Source organism: Staurois parvus, unplaced genomic scaffold (assembly GCF_062004578.1).
Source record: "Staurois parvus isolate SC_StPar_1 unplaced genomic scaffold, SC_StPar_1.0 ptg000562l, whole genome shotgun sequence".
Classification (NCBI taxonomy): domain Eukaryota; kingdom Metazoa; phylum Chordata; class Amphibia; order Anura; family Ranidae; genus Staurois; species Staurois parvus.
This window is the reverse complement of record NW_028318358.1, coordinates 13,289,513-13,315,066: the sequence shown is the minus strand read 5'-3', so window position 1 is coordinate 13,315,066 and position 25,554 is coordinate 13,289,513. Positions and strand designations below refer to the sequence as shown.

Here is a 25,554-nt window from a genome sequence, read left to right as displayed (position 1 = left end):
CTCCCTAGCAGTCTGATTATGTCCATATTTCTGTGCTCAAAGCGGTACCTTTTTTTTTTTTTTTTTATTGTAGGCCTGTAATTTTTAGGAATAACTCACTGAAATCTGTCCGAACGAGTCTAGTAAACATCCCGGGTATGTTACAATTTGAAACCCAAAATCATAAATTATAATTTAATAAATATAATAAATTTAATTCAATAATATAATCAAACCAAAAACACTGAAACTTGAAATATAGTGCCAAGTTTGCACATCACTGAGCATAGTTGCAAAATCGTTTTCAGTGTCTGACTAATTTCCCCACGAATCATTATCGCTCAATTCTGCAAGTGGTTCTGATTTACTATCGCTGTTCTCTATCTGGTCTAAAACCGATTTTGACCTAAAGGGATGCTTTTTGGATGCCATGGACATTTCTGTTCCAGGCAGAAAGAACAGTAAAAATGCAGGCAGGACAAAGCACTCGGGACAAAATGTATGTGAAATGGTTTGATACAATGTTTTGCTATGTGATTTTAGTGTCACTTTAAAACTTCCTGCCGTTCCGTCCCCCGTACATCCCGATGTTGCAGGGGACGAAACCCAGAAGATAGATGCCGGCATCCGCTTGAGGACGTTGCTGGGGACACTGCAGGAGGGACATCGCAGGAGCGCAGGACAAGGTAAGTGAACAGATCCCGGAGCAGCGCCGCATGATAAGCCCGAGTATAGCTTGGGGTTACCGCTTGTGGTACTGAAAGTTTACCCCGAGCTACACTCGGGGAATACCAGCCAGGGAGGTTACAGCAGGGCTACATTGCATGTGACCATAACAAACCAAAAACAAATTTGTTTTCAATATTCAAAGCAAACTTACCCATCCATCCATGTGTCCATGCTTTATTTTGCTGAACAATCACTTGGAAAACACCCCCTAACATTTCTGGCCATGACCATCTTAAGTAAGGGCAGATTCATGTAGCATTTACTTCCTGGAATCTATCTGCCCTTAGCTCAGGCATGGAGGCAGTAGAGTGTGCTTGGCTAAGAAAACCCCTTCCATCCTTCCTGAAGGATCCTGGTATGTATGACATCATTTGCATAGGTCTGGAAACCAGGAAGTAACTGAAGAAATGTAAAAGGTTTAAAAGAAGTAAATGATATAATTTCCTATTTAATGCTAGCGGCATAAGGGTTAAGTCAATGGTGATTGAGAGTAACGTTCCCCTTTAAATTAGCTCAGTGGTTTGATCCTACGTAACAAAATAATTTGCTTTTGTGCATGACTAGACTAAATTAAATCTTCATTGCAGATTTCATATTTGTTACCTTTCAGAATGGTCACATTTTCCTGGCAGATTATGAAGCTCTCCAGGGTGTTCCTGCTAATACCATCAATGGAAAACAACAATACATAGCAGCTCCAATGTGTCTACTGTGGAAGAATCCTCAGGATAAGCTTGTCCCAATTGCCATCCAGGTATTTTCACTTAGTTATTTATATCCATAACTGCATTTCTGCAATATTAAATTTGTACATAATTAAACTTTAAAATTGTAACTTGAAAAAAGATCTATAGCTTTAAGCCTTGTACCCATCACTAGAATATTGTTGGGAAAAAACGCATTTGTAGTGATATCCGATAATCTGATCATTAGTACACAGCTTTCAAAAGCCAATCAGAACAGTTCATGTGAAAACATCAGAAGGGACAAACACAAAAATGTTTCTCATAATATAACTAATTTTTTTTCCTGTAATTAGTATAGTACAGTTGTGTTCAAAATGGCAGTCAGACATCGCTAACCTGATCACTGTTTTTGGTAGAAATGATATTTCTACATGGCAAATAATTTACTAGCAGGTGTAGTAGAGTAATAAAAATCCAACAGACCCAACAGTCATGACATGCATGCTGCTGATTCTGTGTAATTGAATCACTAATTGAAAGGGGCATGTTCAAAATAATAGCAGTGTGGAGTTCTATTAGTGAGGTCATTCATTCTTTGAAAAACAGGTGGCAATTATTGCCCTTATTTAAGGAAGGAAGGCAGCAAATGTTGTAGAAATGTTGCGGTTACAGTGCATTTCTCTCAAATTCTGAGGAAAATGGGTCGGTCTAGACATTGTTCAGAAGAACAGCGTACCTGGATTAAAAAGTTGATTGGAGAGGGGTAAACGTAACAAGAAGTGCAGAAAATGATAGGCTGCTCAGCTAAAATGATCGCATATGCTTTAAAATGGCAACCAAAACCTGAAAGATGTGGATTAAACCAAAAAAACTACCATTCGAATGGATAGAAGAATAGCCAAAATGGCAAGGACTCGGCCAACAATCAGCTCCAGGAAGATCAAAGAAGGTCTAAAGTTACCTGTGAGTACTGTTACAATTAGATGCCTATGTGAAGCCAAGCTGTCTGCAAGAAGCCCCCGCAAATTCCCACTGTTGAAAAAAAGACGTGCTGAAGAGGTTACAATTTGCCAAAGAACACATTGACTGGCCTAAAGAGAAATGGTGCAACATTTTGTGGACTGATGAAAGTAAGATTGTTCTTTTTGGGTCTAGTGGCCGGAGACAGTTTGTCAGACGACCCCCAAACACTGAATTCAAGCCACAGTACACTGTGAAGACAGTGAAGCATGGTTGCGCAAGCATCATAATATGGGGATGTTTCTCATACTATGGTGTTCGGCCTATTTATTGCATACCAGGGATCATGGATCAGTTTGAATACATCAGAATACTTGAAGCCATGCTGAAGAGGAAATGCCCTTGAAATTGGTGTTCCAACAAGACAACGAACCCAAACACACCAGTAAACGTGCAACATCTTGGTTCCAGACCAACAAGATTGACATTATGGAGTGGCCAGCCCAATCCCTGGATCTTAATCCAATAGAAAACTTGTGGGGTGACATCAAAAATGCAGTTTCTGAGGCAAAACCAAGAAAGAAGATCTGTGGAATGTAGTCCAATCATCCTGGGCTGGAATACCTGTTCACAGGTGCCAGAAGTTGGTTGAGAACTGCTATACATCTGTGTTGCATGGAGTCAAACAGTGCTTATACAACTAAATATTAAGTGATTCAAAGGAAAGCAAAATTTTCAAACATTTTTAAGTTTATATAGTGAATGTTTGAGTTTGTACAGAAGAATACAAACGCTACTATTTTTTTTTTGAACAGTCTAATATTCACTTTTCTTCAATTGTTTTTTTTTTTTAGAGTAACACAAATATTTTTCTTCATGTTGATTTGGAATAGAATGTGTAGTGTTCCCAATGCATTTGTGTGTATGGAAATAAAAGCTATTAGAAGGATTTTGAGCTTTTATTCACTTTTTTCAACACACTGCTATTTTGAACACTGTATTTGTACGAAAACAATTAAGTGACCAAGACCCTGCATGCTCGGAAACTATAAATTAAATTTCAATGCATAATGCATTGAAAGAAGTATGGTGGTGTAAATATTGGAAATGAGTCTTTATGTACTCAGTCTGGTCTACTAGCTTAAAGATCACTAGAAGAAAAGATTATTAAACACCCCAGGAGATTCTGTGCACATAGCATTTGTCCCCATCTAAATCTGTGCAGGGGTTGCTGAGCTGTGTTGTCAGATGGCCTGGTCACCCACCTAGTTATCTGATGCCACTGAGGAACGGAGAGGGAGTTCTGAGTGACAGCTCAGGATTAGAGGGATATGACAGGCAGTGCACACAGAGCTTGCACAGCCCCTACCCCTGCTTCTCCCAAACTGCCACAACATCTGTGCTGTCTTGTCTCCTCAACTCTCCTCTATTTTACACAGAATTCCAAGCTGCAACCTGCTATAAAGGGGAATAGAGGGTAGAAACTGTCAGCTTGTGTTTGTGAATGATTGCAGTTGGACAAAAGAGGTCCCATTCACAAAATCACAAGCTGAAAATACCGAACAATAGCTATTATACTAGGCAATATTGGACTAGTGTGGTAGCCAGTGTATGCTGTTGTCAGCTGGTGTCTTCTCGAGCTGCAATCATTCACAGCACAAGCTGACAGTTTCCAGTCTGTCTGTAAACTGAATAGCAAGTTGCAGCTTTGGACACTGTAAAATGAGGAGAGATGAGGAAACAGCAGCTGCAGAATGGAGGGAGGGGGGTCAAGGCTCAGTGCAGGCTGTAAACCCCCCCCCCCCCCCCCCCCCCCATGGGAAAGCTAATATCTTTCAGCTTTTTGAGAGGTGGAGTTACAGCCCACAATGACAGAAAATAGATCTTCTTTACATAGGGAAACATTGTGAGGTCTCAGAGGAAGTGTCTTTCATTGCGTTGATGATGCATGTCTGAATTGGAGAAATTATTTTGTGGGAGTTGAAATTGTTCCCTGAGTCTCTGAAATGATTTGAATGGAATCAGTATACAGGTGATGGAGATGCATAATATGTTGGGTTCTGGTAAATGGTGCTTTTCTCAGGGGTGAAAGCATTAAAGCTTTTATATTTAGATCCAATATAAAAGAAGCCTACAACCTAAATAAAAGAAACAGGATCAAGTGGTCAGAACTGTTTGTTACTGGAGGCCCTAGAAGTAGGCTTCTTGTCAATGTATTTTACATACAGGGTAACAGTACTGATTGGTTAGTTATGCCAATTAACACTAGAAGACCCCACCAGTTGTTGTAGCCAGGGGCGGACTGACCATTTGGAAACTCGGGCACTGCCGAGGGCCCGGGGTCAGTAGGGGGCCCCATGAGATGCCCCTGGTACCCTTTTTCATAAGCTTTTTTGAGTTTGGGCAAGGACCCGGGGGCCCCATGAGTTGTCAGTCCGCCCCTGGTTGTAGCTGAGAAGCTACAAAGTAACTCCATTGATGTGGGATGGCTAGACAACCCTCATCTTTCAGAAGCTGCTGGGTTGTTCGCCTAATCCTGGAGTGGCCCTTCCTATAAATGAGATCTCTGCTATAGGGGCACTTGGCAGTGAGGAGGGGCCAGAAGCCACCATCAGGGGACCTGAGAAGAGTATTTGGGCTACTCTGTGAAAAACCGTTGCACATAAGTATGAAATGTTTGTTATTTAAAAACAAAGCCACTAATATCACTTTAATATACTGAGCACAGTCGGGTAGGGGTTGTCAATGGATCATTGGGTAGCAGGGTGGATTTATCCCCACTATTGTTTCAGAGAACCCAAATGTGTAAGTGATCTAAAGGAGGCTAGTGGGTATCACCCAGGAATAAAATCGGGTAATCTGCATATAAGGCTCTTCATCACATTTGTTATTTCTGAAGAGCACCCTGAGTCTGCCTCCTCTAGTATGGCACACTTATATGCACCCCACTCCTTACAACTGGTTAGTGAGGCACTTCTCACATAAGCCCATAGAAATGTGCAGGAAGCTGGATAGGCACGCTAGAGCTGGTGAAACTGTAGTCTCATGAACAGTTAAGCAAAGAACACAATTACCTAAATTGTCCTTAATGAACAGGCCATTTTTATACACTGATAAGTGGAGCTTTTCTACTTTTTTTTTTTTTTTTTTTTCTGGGGGTAGGATTTTTTAAAAAAATGTCTAACCTAGTGTAAGGAGCTGGGGTTTGAGTTTCATCCTCGCCTCACTGCTTCGGTCAGAGGCACCAGCAGGATGTTAGACTTTTTGGAAATACATGGGTATCCCAGGTACTACTAAAATCTTATACTGCCATTTTGTTATTTCTAAGATAAGGCTGAAGGAGAGTTTAGCTTTTTTTCACTTGTCATGTTGCTACCATTTCTCTGCCACCTGAATAACTCCTCTCCTGATGTTGCTCTGGGCTAGGGTCCCCCTTTCCCTACACTGTTTTGTAGATTCTTTCCCAGCCTGCTCTGTTCCAGACTCATTAAATTGTTTAGTTCCAGGCTCCTCTTATAATCAGACTGATGTGTTCCAAGGCCCCCCTTGCCCAAGCAGCTCTGTTATAGACTGTTTACCAAGGCTGACCTGTTCTAGGTTCCTCCTTTCTTCCCTTCCTTTTCTTCAGCTGTCCTTGCTGAGTAAAACACGTTTTCAGAGATTGTCATGCCTGACCCATTATAAAAATCTATCCATGTAATATAAACATCAATTAAAAGTAAACTATAGGGTTTTGTTTTTTTATCATATTTTGTGGCCAGTAAATCCTGTATCTTTTTTGTATTCCAGTTATCTCAGACCCCTGGAAAAAATGTTCCCATCTTTTTGCCCAGCGACTCGGAATATGACTGGTTATTGGCCAAGATCTGGGTGCGTAGTGCTGATTTCCAGGTACATGAAGCTGACGCTCACCTTCTCCGCACCCATCTCTTAGCTGAGGTCTTCTCAATTGCAACTACGAGGCAACTTCCAATGGGGCACCCAGTGTATAAGGTGAAAAGTCTGGAATTACTTTCATTGAGATGTTTGACAGATATTTTACTGTTCATTGGTAGAATTGAAAGCAATTCATGGTGTAATAGCATGGTGTAAGGCAAATCATCTTAATTGCAGACCTTTTGGTAAAGGATTGTAGGGTCCAATAGTTGAATTGTGTATAGGCAAAACTTTGGTTGAACAGATTTGTTTTAGTGTGTTATTTATACACTGCTCAAAAAAACTAAAGGAACCCTTTGGAAACCCATAAGATGGGGGAAAATATCATGCTGGATATCTATACTGATATGGACTGGGTAATGTTAGGAACGTAAGGATCAGCAAGGGAGGATGTCACCAGCACACAAAGGATCACCAATATGGGTCCAATAGTTTATTGAACGATCACATAGTTACAGCAAGGCAATGTTTCAGAGTCTCGCAGGACCGCTTCATCAGGCTTGTGACAGAAGCTGGAGAACTATTTTAGAAAACCATCCACCAATCAGAGAGAAGTAAGATGAGCCTGGTCCCACCCCATGATGTCATGTTCTCTCCAAAAATGCATAAATTAGGAAAATAAACCATATCAGATGTGTGTAAACTGTGTTCCCGGGTATAGAAACATTGTGGTCACATGTGTATCATAGTACTCCCCGGATTGTAATAGTGTCAACTTAAAGCAGTGCTGTATTATGGAAACAATGACCAGCAGATAGAAGCTGTTGCCTGTAGATGTGGAGGGGGGGGGGGGGGTCTCCTATTGCCAAGTGAGCTGTAATGAGGACAAACCTAAAGTGGTCTTATTGGTGCAGCAGCCAACAGTGTCATGGTGGTCTACACATGCTCAGTTGCTTTCTATATTTGGCACTGTCTTGAAAATGTAGAGGCTGATCTGCCTAAAGCTTTACTGCTGCTTGGACTCTGCCCTTCAGCAAAATGGCAGCCTCCAGCAAGAAGAAACAAACCATGCTGGAGGCAATTTGCAGCACACACTAATTTTAGTAGCATAATTAATAATGTGGAATGTATGTTGCTTGCTAAAGAACATTCGTTTTTGATCATGTTATGGGTAAAATGCTCTCTAAATATGCTTCTCTTGCTATTGTGTTGGAAGATGTACAAAGATTTTGAAAGTTCAACTACTTGTTTGGATGTAAATTCAAACATGCATGCCTAATAACTATAAGGATTTTCTTACTTAAAGCTGAACTGTAGTGTGAATTAAAATCTTTTGTATATTGCTCAAACTTAAATGTAAGTTGAAATCTAATAACATCTCAGCCTGTGTGCAGTAATCCCACAGCCATCATCCCCTACTGACATTCACTTCAGGGTAGCAGGTGTACTTCTGTGGCCGATTTTTATATAGGAATGCCTGTCAAGGTCATGAGCACAGCCACCGTCATGCTCCCATATCTCCTTGGTATTGAAAGTGTATTGCTGCTTCTTTAAAACTGAACTACTGAAAAAGCAGCTTTTGTCTAAATACTATAGGAATGTGTATTCCTACTTAAATGTTGGTGTGCTTTGTGTATTTCTAGATATGTTCAGTAATCCTGTGTGTAGGATCTACCAGTAACAAAGACCAGTGACTGCTGCTCTCTCATTTTTGTGCAGGGTGACTGGTCTTGCATCTGCCTTGCTCCTGTAATTTTCTGCAGGCAGCCTGTAGTGGGTGGACCTGCTGGACCCCTTACAGAGCTATGTTCTCTGCACAGGTTATGTGCTATACAGTGATGTCATTGCTAGTGGTGTCAATAGGGTTGGTGTCACCTGGTACAGTAAATCATGATGCCACCCCCTCCTCCCCACAGGCTCTTTTCTGTCAAGCCTGCCACTGGGCAGGCTAGTTTCAGGTCAGCAGCACAGTCATGGTATGCACCCCAAACTGACCCCTGAAAATGATGTGGTTGGTGCTGGCAAGCCGATCAGTGTGCTGGCACGGATGGGGGCGACACCACTGCAGTTGGATATCACTTCCTACTTGATGGTGCCAGGGCAGCAATCAGAAATTTTGGGTCCCATTGCACAGCTTTAGGCCTGGGCTTCCCTGGGACCTATTGTTGGAGATAGTCAGAGACTGCGGACATACTACAGGAGATGGTTAGAGACTGCAGATATTCTGTGTATATGGGCTCTGGGCAGGAACACTCAGCCTGGCTGGTATAGATATAAACAGACACACTAAGCTGCTGTTCTGGAGATCACAATCCTTCAATGGCCTGCTTCACACAATGAAGGTTGCTCCAAGTTCTGTTAAATGGCATAGCTGCAAGGTCGTTCCTAAATCCCTCCCTTGAACCAGACCCATTTCAACTGATAAAATGCTTGGTGAGACCCTGTTTTTCAGAGACATTTCCAAAAACATTCCATTAAAATGGGGATTCGGCATTTATACCTAATGCTAGTGAAACCAGGTTAGATAGATTTTTCATGGTGGGAAAAGTTCAGCTTTAAATTGTTAGAAGGCAATTACAAAGTAAGGTACCCTAAAATGATTTACATGTCTAGCCTAAAGCAAATATCATCGTATACAGCTGGATCTTAGAACAGTGTTTTTTTTTTTTTCTTTTTCCTAGCTTATAATTCCACACCTTCGCTACACACTGGAAATAAATACCTTTGCAAGAACGAAACTCCTCGGACCAGGAGGCATCTTTGATCAAGTAAGAACCAAAGCACTGGGGGGGGGGGGGGGAACTGTTGATCCTACGTGCATTTAACAATGATTTCAATTCCCATCTGTTTGTGTAAAACATCCCAAACTCTTAAAACATTTAATGTGAAACTTGTAATGTGAACAAACTTGTGCTATTTGCTAATCCTCGGTATTGTGAAGGTTGTGACAATCGTGGCGTCAGACCCCAGCCCTTCTCACCAAACTCGTGACCGAAGGACTAGCCAATCTAAAACCACGCTGTCACGTGCGTAACAATGCCATGCCCAGCTGCACCCTGCACAAAGATTTTCCAGCTAATGGACTACAATCTGTGTCTTCAGCCTGAGAGTGATTGTTACTGGGTCAGGTTAATTATGCAATTAACCCTTCACACTGCCACCACCTCCTTTTTGTACAGAGAGGAAACTTGGCAATATTAGCAATAACACTATGATTGTTGAATAATCATCTGTATACCATTGTCATCGCAGTCAGGGTATATAGAGGTTTAAACACACAGTAGCGTTCTTCAGAAACTGGTTCTTAGTTTGCATTAAAGAGCTTTAGAAACAGTTCCACACTTTCAGAAAGTAAATTATTACTAAAAGGTCAAAAGGGTGCAATAAAAATATTTACAGAGAAAGATGTAGCATATATATATGTGTTGCAGGCGGAGACCCAAGCTAGAACCAAAATCCCTCCCAAGTTGACACCAGGGCAATAACTTTCCCTGGATACATGCAACATTCTATCCACGAGTAGATTAATCTGCTAAACGTCTAGCTATGAAATATGACATACCTGCTGGGACTGTTAAGGAGATCATTTTCTGCTCTCCTGTAGATGTCAGCTAGGGGGTGTAATATATCAGACGACTTGCATAAAAACCAGGCATATATTCAGACCGGTCACTTTATTACAAGTCTTTCATATTCCAAGATGTGAAATCATAGGGGGAAAATGGATTTTGAATGTATCTGGTTTACGGTTTATCTGGAATATCTTTGAAGCTCAGCGAAGGACTTGACTGGCTTTACAATCCTTTTCCAGTAAGAGTTGGCAGACATACGGGGGCCAGGCTAATTGGGGTTTATAACCATGAGCTCTCCCGCTGGGCCTTGATGCCTTTTTGAACTCCGCATCCAGGGACCATGTGTCTCTCAACAGAGAGGGAGGAGAGATACAAGATGGAGGATCCTTAGCAAGATGGGTGACCGCGTCTGATCTCTGTATGCACAAATGCTACAAAGGTAACCATACAATTCTACTTAATTTGGTATTACTTGGTATATTTTTTCTATTTTAACCCAGCATTTACCTTTTCCATTATGTCCAGTCATAAATTCTCGCCATTATTACAGAGTTATAGTATCTTTTCAAATCTGGTACTCCCAGTCCACCTTTCTCTTTATTTCTACATAAAATTTCATGGTTTATTCTTTATTTTTTATTCCTCCAAATATCCATTTTTTTTAATTGTTCTGTATTTCTGGTAGTTTAATTGGTATCATTTGAAATTTTATATGAAATATTTGGAACAATCACCATTTTTATCAAATTTATACGACCAATCCACGACTGGGTTCCCCCACCTAATTTCCTTAGTTCATCGATCTCATTTAACAATGGGATATAGTTTAATCATAAGTTCTTGGAGGAAACAGTTAATTTTATTCCTAGATATTTGAATTTTATTCTCTCCAAACAAAGGGAAATTCCTCTTGTATCCTATTTTTCTCTCTATTTGGAAGGTTTAGATTTTAATTCTCTGAAAATGAATCCAACAAAAACAGAGTTCCCTGAGGAGCGCATTCATTTTTTTCTCTTCTTTCCCTCTTCTTTGCTCCAATCGAGATTAGGATTCCTCTAATATAGGCCTTATGAGCCTCCCATACCATTGCTACAGACTCATCCCCTGTATCATTTTCTTCAAAAAATTGCTCTTTTTTTTTTTAATTCTTTGATTTGTCTCTTGATCCTGGAGGTGTTTCATTTAACCTCCATACTTTCCCCCATTCAACTCCTTTCCCCATAATTGCATTGTGACGGGAGCATGGTCTGATATTGACATCACTTCTATTTTTACTTTAACTAAAGCCTCAATAAGTTGATGTTCCAGCAATATATAATCCAATCTTGAATAAATCTTGTGTGCATGGGAGTAAAACGTATAGTCTGTCCTTCATATGCTTAATTCTCCATATATCTACAAGTTGACATTTGAAATATCATTTTATTCAAGGATCTCGGAGACCTACTTTCCTCCCTCTGCACAGGAGACCTATCTGAGGGTCCATACAGAGATTAAAATCTCCTGCCACAATTAAACTGAAAAAATGAATGCCTTTCAAAAAAGGCAGAGTATTAAGTATCTCCGGTTTCTTATTTGGACAATAAATATTTGCTAGTGTACAATCTATTTCTTGTAGTTTTCCCTTCAAAAACAGATCTCCCTTCAGGATCTACTAATCTGTCCAACTTAAACCTTATACTTTTCACAAAACCTATTGCCACTCCCTTAGCTCTTGTAATTGTGGAATCTGCATAGAACCACAATGGATAATATCTAGAATTTAATTTCATTTGTTTCTCTCCCCAAATGTGTATCCTGTAAGAAAACCACTAAAGACAATATATGCTGGATCTCTTTAAATATCCCAAATCTCTTCCCAGGGCTATTTAATCCATTAACAAGTTACGAAATGTATCTCTTCCATTCTTCCCTTATTCTCCTATCCTTCTCCGTCCCCTCTCTCCTCCTTTCTTATCTTCTCCTTTGTTCTCTATGACTTCTCCAGGCTATATTATCTCCCACTATATCGCAGAGACTAAAAATACCTACCCATTCCCCTCTCATCCCACCACCCTTCTCCCCCCCCCCCCCCCCCTTCTTTCCATTGCCTCCCCATATCCCTCTCCCACCTGGCCCAGACTGTCTTTTTACACCATGGCAGGACCTCACTGCCACATATTCCCCTCCCTTGTTTCACACGAGAGGGGTAAACACACCAATTCCTCCTTTTTGGCATGTCTGTCCACTATCACTTACAGGGAGCTAAACCTGTCTGACTTTACTACTTTTCTTCTGTAAAGGGGAACTCTATCAACATTTTTTTCTGGGTGTACATCCACATGTACTTTTGAACCTTTAACAGGGTCCCACTGATCCTTCTACCAAATCTTCTACCTTTTTGGCTTTGGGGTTTTGGGGATACTTTTACTTCCCCTGTATCTGATGAAAGAATGCTGAGGTTGGTAGCATAAATATAGAGGTAGTCCCTTTACAGAGTTTAGCAAAGCATTATTCTGTTTACCATTAATATCAACATTCCAGAATGAATTACACAGCTCAATATTGCCATCAGGAACTTTTTTTCCCAGTGTGCTAGGACAGTGTCTAAGGAGGGACCACGTACAGGCAAGCAGTTACTCCACACGACCTTCCCAAGTTTCACATCGCTTCCTGTTTTCCAACACCCCATAAGCAACCGTCCTATCGACCTGACATTATTTTTACACCTTCTTTTCAGATTGGTTTCACCAGTCTCTAACTACTTGTGTCCTCCCCATAATACTTTAACCAATACCTCCGGGAAAACAGTCTTATAAGCATCTCAGTATTGTGGAGACTGAGGTTAAGCTCTGCAGTCACTCTTGCAGCAGTTTTTTTTTTTTTTTTTTTTATTCCAGGTCACACTCCTGTGCAATGTCCTCTTCGTCTCTTTCGGTCAGTTGACTATGACGACTGCGCTTATGCTTATCAGATGTTTCCCAGAAACTGTATATGCCGTCATAACCTTTGATACTGTACCTTGTGATACGGCAAATTGGCATCTTCAGTCAGAGGCACCAGATAAGTGGGCACCAACAATTTTCCCTCTTTGAAGCTCAGTTAGCTCTGACATCTGTATTACTAGCAGCGCACACAGTGAATGACTAACGTTCGGCTTCCCACCTGTTAGCTAGGTGTCTCACCACACAGCAGAAGAGAAATGTTACAACACTTTTGCTTTCAACACGAAGCATGTAATCACTCACACCTGCAAATTATGTAGTTTGTCAATATTTTTGTCTAACCCCCGTACATGTACAGACAACTTGTTTATGAACAGGAAGGGGCCATCCCCAAACTGTTCCCACAAAGCTGGGAGCATGAAATTGTCCAAAATGTCTTGGTATGCTGATGCCTTTGGAGTTCCCTTCACTGGAATGAAGAGGTAAAGCCCAACCCCTGATAACCCCACACCATAATCCCCCTCCACCAAACTTTACACTTGGCACAATGCAGTCAGGCAAGTACCGTTCTCCTGGCAATGACCAAACCAAAGACACGTCCATCGGATTGCCAGACAGAGGTGATTCATCACTCCAGAGAACTTCTCCACTGCTCTATAGTCCAGTGGTGGCGTGCTTTACACCACAGCATACAACGCTTTGCATTGCTCTTGGTGATGTAAGGCTTGGATGCAGCTGCTCGGCCATGGAAACCCATTCCATGAAGCTCTGTTGTGCTAATCTGAAGGCCATATGAAGTTTGGAGGTCTTTAGCTATTGACTCTGCAGACAGTTGGCAACCCCGCTCTGTCATTTTTACATGGCCTATCACTTCGTGGCCGAGTTGCTGTTACCAGTTGCTTCCACTTTGTTATAATAGCACTATAAAAGTTGACCGTGAAATATTTAGTAGCAAGGAAATTTCATGGATGGGCTTATTACACAGGCGGCAACCCATCATGGTGCCACTCTTGAATACACTGTGCTCCTAAAAGCGACCCATTCTTTCACAAATGTTTGCAGAAGCAGTCTGCATGCCTAGGTGCTTGATTGTATACACCTGTGGTCATGGAGGTTATTGGAACACCTGAATCCAATATTTTGAAGGGGTGCCCCAATACGTTTGGCAATATGGTGTATATACACCAGAACACAGAATATGAAATACCTGCAGAGGAAGTCATACATGACACCACAATAGGTAACCTGGGCAAAAATACAACAAAATAAATACATGTAGGCACTTTATGTCTGTAATGCACCAGGTATGATGAACATCCAGTGATGTACTGATTAGGCACAAGATGGCAGTATCTCAGCAGCAGAATCCTGTACAGGCTCAAAACTGACACCATATGTAATGTAATGCAAGGCAAAGCATGGGCCCACTAAGTAAATGCAATTGCCTGCTATAATGCTGTTCCTAGAGCAGTTTCCAGAGCACTATAACCGCTGTCCCGATAAATGGAAACATCCCCATGGATGACGTCACGATGTTCCCATTCATCATGACAGCGGTTATAGTATATACAACTACTGAACGTGAGTGCATTTCTTATGTTTAATTGATGCATACACTTTTAATGAGGAATACGGCTGACACCAAGAGGTTTATCAGGAGGGAGCATACTTTGGAGTCCTCATTCAGCAAGCTGATCGGAGTCCAAATGGGACCAAAATGCAGTTAGACAATAACATTGTAGAATGCGAGGTCACACTGCATGAGGTGAGCAGATCTATGGTGGAGGATGGTTCTTGCATGGGAATTTGTGACAGCTGCATATACTTTTCATTATCCAAAAGGAGGGTTCACAGAAGAACACTATTGATTGGACTTGCGTTTTGGAATGACTTTGGTCGATTTCATACCATTTTTAATTCCTTTTTGTTTTTATTCCTAGATATAGATTTTTTTTTCACTTTGCTTTTGATATATAGTGTGCAATTTTTTTCATGTAGTGCAGCATTTTTTCACTTTATAATACTATTGGCCCATAAGTATGACTGAGCCTGCTCAGAGGCCAGGAGAGTTCGGGTGAAAGATGTGAGGAAGGCTGAGATGCAGGAGCCTAGAAAGGGGAACCAGGGGGAATGGGCCTACCTACAGGCTGGAACTTGGACAGGAGGATTGCTCAGCCTCACTGGCCCCCAGAGTGAGTACCACCTGTGGAGCCAGGAAAGGAGCCAGCCAAGCAAAAGGCAGCTACTTGCCTACACCAGCTCACAGGAAAGAGACTGAGTAATCCTACACCCCCTGGGCCAGTTAAGGGGGAAAGAGCATGCTGGTGGGAAACCTGATTCGCTCCTTACCCAGGACTGTTTCATCTTAAAGTGCCAGGCACTGGATCCCCTTGCCAGGAATTCCTTCAGACAGCTGTATAGAGAAGATCTGGGGTTTGGGGTGGTACACTGGGAAAGCCTGGAGAGTTCTCAATGAAACCCTTCTAAGGATTTGTATTTAGTCAGTCCTTGGGACAGCTTGTGAGGGAACAGGCTGGCATTCCCTGCGCAAAGTGTCACTACGGCGCTAAGTGCATGGCACTTTAAACACAGCACTTTGACTAAGGCAAGTACAAACATTCGTGCTCCACCCAAAGTAGTCTGCAAGTGCTCTTCCCTCTTTCCATCAGCCTTCCTTTGTTATATCTCCTCTCCAGCATGCTCTTGCTAACTTTGTTGCTATAATGCCCTCTCTTCTCAAGCTTTTTTTTTTTTTTTTTTTTTACCCCTCCTCCCCACCCCACAACCTGTACATTTCACCCTCACTTCTGCTCTCTCAATATCATTGCACTTTTCTCCTGCTTTCTTGGGCCACACAATATCACCACTACAAAATCACTGTGGCATTTGCCCTCATATAAATCCACCTCCCATACCCTCCTATTACTACTAACTTCCAGGGACATCGCCCCAAACCCTGGCCCTGCACCATCAAACTCGAACCCACAGAAGCAGCAGCCTCCCCTTTCTGGCCACAGCCGCAACCCTCACTCATCTCAATTTCCCTGCTTCCACGTGCTGGCCCCTCCATCTTTTGTGCCCCCTGGAATGCCCTCTCAGCCTCTAACAAACTTTCTACTATCAATGACCTCTTCCTCTCCCACGCTTTCAACCCACTTGCTATCACTGAAACCTGGCTCCAGGATTCCGACTGTCTCCTCTCACTCTCCCATGGTGGCCTCCTCTGACTCCACCCCCTTTTCATCCACTGGGTCTGGGCAAGCGAGTCCAGACTTCTTCTTTCCCCACAAAGTACATTCCAGATTCTTCCTGCCCCTCTGTCTCTGTCCCTCTGCTCTTTTTGAAGTGCACTATATTGTCTCTTTTCTCCTGTTTTGTCTGAGGATCGCAGTCATCAACCAACCCCTGGGCCCAGTTTCAGGCTTACTTGATGAAACTTCAGCATGGCTACTGTACTTTCTCTCCTCTGAGGTGCCTGCCATCATCCTCAGTGACTTTACCATCCCAGTCAATGTTCACACCTCTGCCACCTCAACTACTCAACCTAACTTCCACTTTTAACCTAAAACAATGGACGCAATCCACCACCCACTCCAATGGCAACACCCTTGACCTTGTGTTCTCCCACCTGTGCACTCCCTGTAACCTCTAAATCCCCTTTCCTATCTCTGATTACAACTTTATCAGCTTCACTCTCCCTGCCTCCTACCTCCCATGCCTCTAACCAGCAAACGGTTACCTGTAGAAACCTCCACCACCTCAGCCCTGACCTTCACTCTGCTATTGAGCCCTTCTATGATAAAATTGCACACCCAGAACTGGCCACATCTGCCTACAACTATCGATCATCCTCTCTGGATGCTCTTGCTCCACTCTCCAAGTAGAACCAGGCCTTGTCTGTCACAACCTTGGCAAACGGATGACACCAGAAGTCTCAAGAGAGACAGCTGCACTCTTGAGCGAGCATGGCATAAAACTAAATCCCTGAAAGACTTTACCCTCTACAAATCCGCTCTTCTCAAATACAACTCCAGCCTCCATGCTGCTAAGCAAACTTACTACAACACTCTCTCAAGACCCTCTCATCCTATCCTCGTCAACTCTTTTCTACCCTTAATGGTAGGTTCTGTCCTTGGGCCTCTCCTTTTCGCTCTCTACACCTCCAACTAATAACCTCCCATGGCTTCCAATACCACCTCTATGCTGATGACACCCAGATCTATCTCTCCACTCCCCAGCTCACCCCCTCTATGTCCTTGCGTAGCACAAATCTACTAAGCGACATAGCATGAATGTCACACCACTACCTTAAACTCAATCTTTCCAAAACCGAGCTTGTAATATTTCCTCCCCCCCCGATCCCCCACTCACGACTTTACCATTAAGCTCAACATCACAACCATTGGTCCTTCCCCTCATGCCAGGGTGCTAGGCGTAATCCTAGACCCTGACCTCTCCTTTGGGCCCCACATCCAATCACTGGCTAAATCCTGCCGCATCAACCTCCGGAACATTTTCAAAATCTGCCCCTTTCTGACCAATGACACCACAAAACAACTTATCCACTCCTTGGTTTTATCCCACCTTGATTACTGCAACTCCCTCCTCACTGGTCTACCGTTACACAAGCTATCCCCCCTTCAGTCTATTATGATGCTGCTGCTAGACTCCTACACCTTACCAACAGATCAGGGACTGCTGCCTCTCTGCCAATCCCTTCACTAGCTTCCACTAACCCAGCGTATAAAATTCAAAATACTAGCCATAGCTTACAAAGCCATCCACAACACTGCCCCTAGCTACATCGCCAACCTCATCCACAGATATCGCCCACTCCGCTCCTCCGAATATAACTTCCTCTCTAGCTCCCTTATCACCTCCTCCCATGCTCGCCTCCAGGACTTCTCCAGAGCCTCTCCCATCCTCTGATACTCCCTACCACAGTATGTCCGGTCAGCCCACACCCTGTCTGCCTTTAGGCGATCTTTGAAAACTCACTTCTTCAGGGAAGCCTACCCTACCTCCACCTAAGAACTGTACATGAATCACCTCCACCAGATCGTCCCCCGCAGCCATCACCTTTTGTATCACCTCCCTTCCTTTTAGATTGTAAGCTCCCCAAGCAGGGCCCTCATATGCCTTCTGTACTGAAATGTATTGTAATTGTACTGTCCCCCTTATATTGTAAAGCGCTGCGCAAACTGTTGGCGCTATATAAATCCTGTATAATACTAATAATATAGTTGCTAAGGAGTTTATCCTCAGTTTGCAGTTCCCTTGGGCATCCAAGTTATTAACCCCTTAATAAAATCCCAAAAAACAAAACCAGACCAAGGACTGTTTTTTACTGTATCTTGAATGCAAATCTGTGGAACATGCTTGTTGCCTGGCCGTGCAAGACTATGGAGTACCCAGATCTTCAGCAGCCCCTAAGGGGAATAGTGCTACACTAGCATAGCCACCATCAGTGCACCTTGACAGTATAGCCTTAGCAGTTTATAGATCAGATCTTTCTGCTCACTGTTGCACTTCAGGTGGTATTATTGTTTATGCTGATCTGGACGCCAAATTCCAAACTTTGCCTCCTACTGTACATTTATAATCTTACATGCCAGTTACTGTCAATACTATGTTCAAACCATTTTATGCTTGCCTGATTACCGAGTTATTGAGTTACTTTTGCTATCTGGCTTGTGCCTGTTTTCTCTGATATAGCACTGGTTACTAAACATTATTTCAATGGGGTTTTGTGGTACTGTATGTGTATTTGCTGATCGGTCTCCAATGACTGTCGGTCACTGGCTTTCTGTTCTGCCCCTCCAGCGCTCACAGAAGTGCCAGACTGTGCAGGGGTTGGGAACGGCTGGCTCAGGCTCTCAGCAGTGCGCTCAGAGGTTGGCATCTGAGGGATCCCAACATTGTCGGAATTGCTGCAAAGCCTGGACAGGCTCCGTGATGTCAGTTGGCAGACCTTAGTGCACTCCTTTGACCTAGAAGAGAATTATGGCCAAAAGAACTTTGACCATACTTCGTTTACTTGGCAATATTTTTACATGTATTTTTGTTTTTCTGCATTCTCTCTCAAGGCCTCTGTGACTGGGAATGGAGGAGTCCCTGTAATTCTGAAGAAAGCAATGGCTGAGGTGACCTATAGCAGCCTTTGTCTCCCTGATGATATAAATGGCAGAGCAATGGAGGACGTTCCAAATTACCTGTACAGGGATGATGGCATGAAGATCTGGGAAGCTGTGGAAAGGTAAAGATCTTCCATATTCAGAGAGACAAAATAAACATGGGGGTGTCTAAGCGAAACTTTAGGTAAACCGCTAAATACATAAATGAAATGCTTATATGGGAGCGGTTTTAACCACTTCCCGTCCGGCCCATGTATATAAATGGCCGGACGGTGGCAGTGCAGGGGCAGGTTGCTGTTCATAATCGGCACCCGCCATTTTGGACTGTGCGTGCTCCCTGGGAACACCTATCGCTGTATGGGACCTCTGTGTGAGGTCCCAATCAAGTGATCACTGACTGGCCAGTGATCACATGAATAGGAGTAAGCAAGATGTCACTTCTGACATTGCTTACTTTGTGTGAATGATCAGAGATCACATGGTACAAGGCTATTCACAACAGCCTTGTACCATGTGACAAGCTGTGACCAATCACAGCTCACACAGTATTGCTCAATGGTTGCAAGAATGCAGCCAGATGAGAAATTATTGCTTTTACAGCCTTTATGGGTGTAAAAGCAAGCAGTGCTAGGGTGACAGTATGTTAAAAAAAACAAATATAAAAAAAACACCAAAACTTATAATTTTTCAAAAACTAACTTTTTTTTTGACTAAAGATAACTGAATACATTTTGGCCAAGAGTTATGAAGAAATGATTTATTTGCAAAATGTTAAAATAAAAAATCCCAGTGGTGAATAAATGCCACCAAAATAAAGTATCTGTTCCAAAACAATGCAAAAAATTCATATGGGAACAGTGTTGCATGACTGCGCAATTGTCATTCAAAGTGTGACAGTGCTGAAAATTGGCCTGGACAGGAAGGGTGTAAGTGTCTGAACATGAAGTGGTTAAATGGCACTGTATTTTTGTCCATCCAGTCCTGAAGTTTACATAGCTTTGTCCCACTGCAGTCCTGTCTGGCAGGACAGAAAACTGACTTTTTTGCTTCAGTTAAGTCTTGTCCCAGCTTATGACTGGACGTTTAACAGAAAAGCAGCAGACTGATGAGCTCACCTGTCACTTTGCACTCTTAGTATTAGTATGTTCTATAACGCAGGGGCCTTGTGGTACAAATAACTGGCTCCTTATGCTGCCTCTCCTAACCTCAGTCTAAGCTCTGCTGTACAATGACATTTAAGGGCTGCAACTAGCTCAATCAGGTACTTGCACTGCGTGTAATAAAAAAAAAGAGATGAATGCAGAATTGTATTCTTTAAAAAAGCATCAGTTTAAACATGATAAACTTTTTTTTTTTTTTTTTTTTTTAGCTTTGTGTCCAACATCATTAATTACTATTATACAAGTGATGTGATGGTCAAGGAAGACCCTGAACTTCAGGCCTGGGTAGCTGAGATCTTCATGGAAGGATTCCTGAATAATAAGTCTTCAGGTACATCTCCACTCTGGCGTTCTTTACCCTTGGTTCACACCTATGCGTGTTGCGCTTTATTCATTTTTCTGGCATGTTTTGCAGTGCATTTCTGAATACACGTTTTTGATGCATTTTATGTTTTTGGGGAAGTTTGTTGCAATACCTGTGTTTTTGGTTGAATAGAACAGCATCAAAAACAAACTGTTGCAGGGAAAAAGTCCCTGACCCTTCCAAAAACACACTGGCTAAATCACACAGATGTGAATGTGAACCATAGGAAATAATGTTAAATGGACTTGTGCGTTTTCCAGTGCATTTCCCGGTTTGCAAAAACGCACAAGTGTAAACCTAGCATAAGTCAGTGCTGAAAACTAAAAGACACCTAATTCAAAAATGTTTTCTTAACATGATTTCTATATTGTGTCCATGTAAAAATCCGGTGTACACACCCATTCAGGTACCTCTGTGATTGTGGTTTAAACTGGGCCTCTTTTGCTACCTCAAATGCTAGAGTACTGGGGAATGTTCATATAGTGAATTGTCCCTCACTTACACTATTTTCATTATTTTAAATTGATAGGCTGTTTTCTTGTTTACCTCTTGCAATGTAGCACATACTGTGGCTGCTGGTGAAGAGAAGTGGAGCAGGTGGAACATTAACACACATAAAACAATGTTTTAGAATTTTTGACACTAAAGCCTCATTATTTATTTTTTTCTTAAACATTCAACGTTGTAATACTCACATTAAAGCAGGTTCAAGTAAACTAAAGACAAGTTTTTTTTTTTTTTTTTTTTTTTTTTACTTTTTCCCACATCTTGTTTAGAGTAAGGATATAACTATTGGGTAGATTTCTCATTTCCTGTCCCATAGCCAAAACAGGAAGTGAGGGGAAATTCAGAGTGAGGGAAACCTGGGATGTCATCAGAACTTGTCTTCATTGGAAACTTTCCCCTCTATTACTGTTCTGGTGATAACCCAAAATGTGGGTTTCGCTTTCACTCCTGCTAACAAAATAGAGAGGGCAAATCTCCTTAACAGAGTAAAAAAACAGAATGGAGAGGGATTAGAATAATTGTCAGATTTGTGCTATCTAAAACAAAAAAGGTTTTGTTTCATACTTTAGGAAATGGTGCTGTGCAATATCTTTATGTTGTATATGGAAGCAAACATGTAATGTGTTAGTCATATTGATTTGTGGCAAATGCATGTAAACTGATGTTTAATTGAACCTGTGACCAGCCTACTCAGGTATTTATATATTGATAACAAGCGGCAAATGGACTTTAAAAATTAGGTTTAGCTGCACGCACTGTGCAACCGTTCATCTTCAAATTTCACAGCAGAAAGCAGAAGTACGGTACTGCAGTTGATCAAATGGGTTCTTTTAGCAGCTCAGTTCACTCTGCTACCCCTTTAAAAGTGACTCTTCAACAGCTTCACCCCTTGTTCCCCCTCCCAGCTGTGTCTTAGCAGCCTTCCAGCCTTTTATTATTTAATGTAAATGTAGCACCCTCTTCGTGCAGCTAGAGGGAGCTAGACCCTAATGGTTAGTCATGAGCTGGTTAGCAGCTCAGTTTTGATAACCAGAGGGGTCAAATTGTGATCAGGGCTGAGAGACTCTGCAGGCTAGCCCCTCTGGAATTTCCCACTGCTGAGACTTTTGGAGGAGGGCCCTGAAGGCACTGGTGGATCTGAGGAGTGGCTGGCTGCACTCGAGGGACTTCGAGCCCCTTGCCATGCCTTCTATTGGGGATTGGCTGGACTCTCTTAAAAGTGTAACTGCCTGCTTAGTAGCAGGAGTCAGGTGGAGGGAGAGGGGTGAGGCTGAAGGAGGAAGGCTGCCAGGAAGCCTAGTGAAATGGGACCTGCCTGGAGCTGGAGAGGAGGATTTCCCACCAGCGCTATGGTGGGAAACCAGATTAGCCCCTACTAGTGACTGTACCTCATTTAAAGGAACAGGAGCCAGGTCCCCTGCTCAGGAAGAGTCTCCTGATTGCTGGGTGAAGAGGAGTTAATCTAGGGTCTGGGGTGGTACAACTAGGTGCTGCTGGCTAGCACAACAGAGGCTGCATCAGAGGTGAGAAGTTTGTGAATAGTTCAGGAAGTTGTCCTCAGATATGGGTTCCTTTGGGCATCCTATACCCCCCTTACCCTATCCAAGTTCCAATCCCATCAGTAAAATAACAAAATAAATGCTCAAGGACTGATTTCTGTCTCTGGATGAAGCTTGTGTGGAAAATGCTGAATGACTGGCTGTGTCAAACTATAGGGCGACCCAAATTCATCAGCAATCCCAAAGAGGGTTGTGCTGCATAAACACAAAGCAAGTGGTCTGTCGTTCCTGTGAGTTCTCAATGTGTTCCAGTTTCTTCCTACAGATCAAGAGGATAACTGGGGTGAGTAGTGCCAAAACTTTTTTTGTTTTGGATTAAGCAAGGATTAAAACACCCTGACAAGTGTTTATTTATTTTTATTTTTTATTTTTTGGCCTCCGTATCCATCTGAGATTTCCCTTCTTTCTGTCCCTAAAGAGAAGAGCACCCCCTTCATACAGTCGTGTTCACTGAAAGACTTACCCTCACCTCTTGTTCTTGTGACAATTTTGGATATACTCTCACTTTCTGTCTCAGTAACAATGATCACCAGGACAAACAAAAAGGGAGAATCTTTTTAGCGGGGACACAGACAGCAATAAAACCTTGGCAGAGGTTCTAAAGCTACTCATAGATGGGTCATGTTTTGATCAGCCAGCAGGCTGTTCTAGGGGGGGAAAAAAAGAATGGATTCCCCCTTCCACAGAAGTAAGGTGGATGTCGGCATCCTCCACTCTGTGCTATTGTAATCTGACAGCGTAGACTTCTCCCTTGTCAGAATACACTGAACAGCACTGATCAAATTAAAAATTTCCAGCATTCCTCTGACAGAAGTTGATCGTTACATCAACTTCTGTCAAAGTGTGCCATAGATGGATCAAAATTCAGTCGGTCCCTACTGAACCAGCCAAATTTCACTCCATCTATGGGCAGCTTGACTATTCACATTTGCCATTGCACACGCTAAATTGTCATCTAAATGTCTCCTTGCCTCTCCTGCCACTGCATACTGCTTGTGAGTGGGGCTTGTGAGCAAGCATGCATGAGTGCCCCCATAGCAACTGGCTTGCTGGGGGGCATTCAACGGGGGGGGGGGGTGGCCAGTAGCACCAGCAGGGGACCCAAGAAAAGGAGGATCAGGGCTGCTCCATGCAAAACTATTGCACAGAACAGGTAAGTATAACATGTTTATTTTAAAACAAAATTACCTCTACAGTCACTTTAAAGTGTGTGCCTGACTGACTGACTTCCTGAATTACGGTTCCAATATACCAGTCTCTCAACCTTTTTAGCACAGAGGAACCCCTGCCAATAATTATATCTACAGTTCATGGTACTGTATATTAGTGTGGTCATGGGAAGAATAATCCTCACATTGGTGTTCATTGGAAAGATTCCCCTCTTACAATCATTGTTGTCAGTGGTTGCTTACCTGAGAAGCAGAAATTGCTCATTGTTCAAGGAACCCCTGGCAACCTCAGAGGAACCCTGATTGGTCAATACTGTCTATAGCAGACTTTCTCAGTCTACTGAAATTGAGTGGGTTATGCAGCAGTCTGTGGGGCATCTTCAGACATTCCTTTGACTGTTCTGGGAGGGTTAACCAAATCAAGTTAGAAAACCTTTATTATAAATGCTATTATTTCCCCTGAGAAGTTAGTGTTCACTATTCCTTGTGCCATTGCCTAAACAGGAACAACTGTTTCTACAGCATTTCCATTTAGAGGAAAATCCTATGCCTGCAAACTATTGAAAGCTTGTCAGATCATGCATGCACATGTATATAAAATGTGCCATAGACTTCCGAGAACAATTACATGTTAAATTGGCAGAGGAAATCACTTTCTACTAAAACTTGGTTCTCTTTTATGACAGAAGTCCCATCTTTCTTGGCAACCAAAGATTCTGTTATCAAATACCTGACAATGGTGATCTTCAGATGTTCTGCTCAGCATGCAGCTGTCAATACTGCTCAGGTGAGTATAATAGTACTGGTACTCTCCTTATGTACCGGTGATTCTGGGTTGGTAATTTGCCTACACAATAAGTTTAGCAAGTTACAAGCATTTGGAGGCGGCATGCTGAGGGGTTCTGAGGCAATCTGTGGGGGGGGGGTAAAGATATGCAAAGGGGTATGACGTTATATGGCTGTTACAGAACCACACCCATTTTAAATGCCCCACCCCCAGTTAAGATACATGCTCTGCCTACAATGGCTGACAGGACACTTGGCAAACAAAAAGGGGTCCCTGAAAACTTTTTGGGAAAGTTGACCTCTATGCAGGATGGGGGCCACTGCGGAACATGTGAAAGGGTCCCACTGTGTTTTTAATAAAGGACTTGTCAAATGTTTTTATATACTTTTCACACTTTCTTTGATAGAGTAGGGTTAATACGTACCTCATACTCATTCAAATATGGGGAGGGGACTGGGATCTGGGGGCCAACTTGTTAAAGGGAGCATCCAGATTCTGAGGAGTCACACCCCCCCCCCCTCCGCATCCCAACAACCACCAGGGCTGTGGGGAAGAGGCCCTTATCCTCATCAACATGGAAACAAGGTGCCTGGGGAGGGGGGGGGGTAGACCATCTCCCCCAAAGCACTCTTCCATTTTGAGGGCATGTGGCCTGGTTCAGAGGGAGGCACTCATCCCCTTCCTTTCCCCTTCCTTTCCTGGCCTGCTGGGCTGCATCCTTGGATAAGGGTCTTGGGATTTTGAAGAGGACCCCACGCTTTTTTTTTTTTTTTTTTTCATTTCTTTTTGAACAAAATTTCGAAAACTCAAACTGCAAAATTTTGAATCAAGTTGAAGAGGGAAAAATATCCAAAAACTAAAAAAATAAACAAATCCCAAAAAACAAATCTTCACTTAATGAATGTAAATGAAACAAATTTTCCAGCGTGCACATGCCTACCTCAAACGTACTCTTCTCGTGTCCCCTGCCAGCACTCCTCCCTCCTCCCTTTGAAGTGCCCCCATAGCAAGCCGCTTGCTGGGGATACACTTGTGTGGGCTCGATACAGATCTGCACTGCCTGCGTCCATAGACAACATAGCCCCACCCCCTACATAGGATTTGACAGTGGCCTCCTGCTTCCTCCGCAAAGCCTGTGAGAATAGGGA

At 42.7% G+C, this 25,554-nt stretch overlaps 1 protein-coding gene across 1 annotated transcript in view; it reads left to right on the top strand.

Annotated features, from left to right (window-relative positions):
• The window catches only part of LOC149450861 (hydroperoxide isomerase ALOXE3-like), a 55,211-nt gene that overhangs the window by 27,273 nt on the left and 2,384 nt on the right, over positions 1-25,554 (top strand). Inside the window, exons 7-12 of the mRNA XM_089691360.1 lie at positions 1,319-1,462; positions 6,144-6,347; positions 8,912-8,998; positions 18,813-18,982; positions 20,230-20,351; positions 24,306-24,406. Coding sequence (XP_089547486.1) covers positions 1,319-1,462; positions 6,144-6,347; positions 8,912-8,998; positions 18,813-18,982; positions 20,230-20,351; positions 24,306-24,406 — 828 coding nt within the window. The remainder of the gene's footprint in view (positions 1-1,318; positions 1,463-6,143; positions 6,348-8,911; positions 8,999-18,812; positions 18,983-20,229; positions 20,352-24,305; positions 24,407-25,554) is intronic.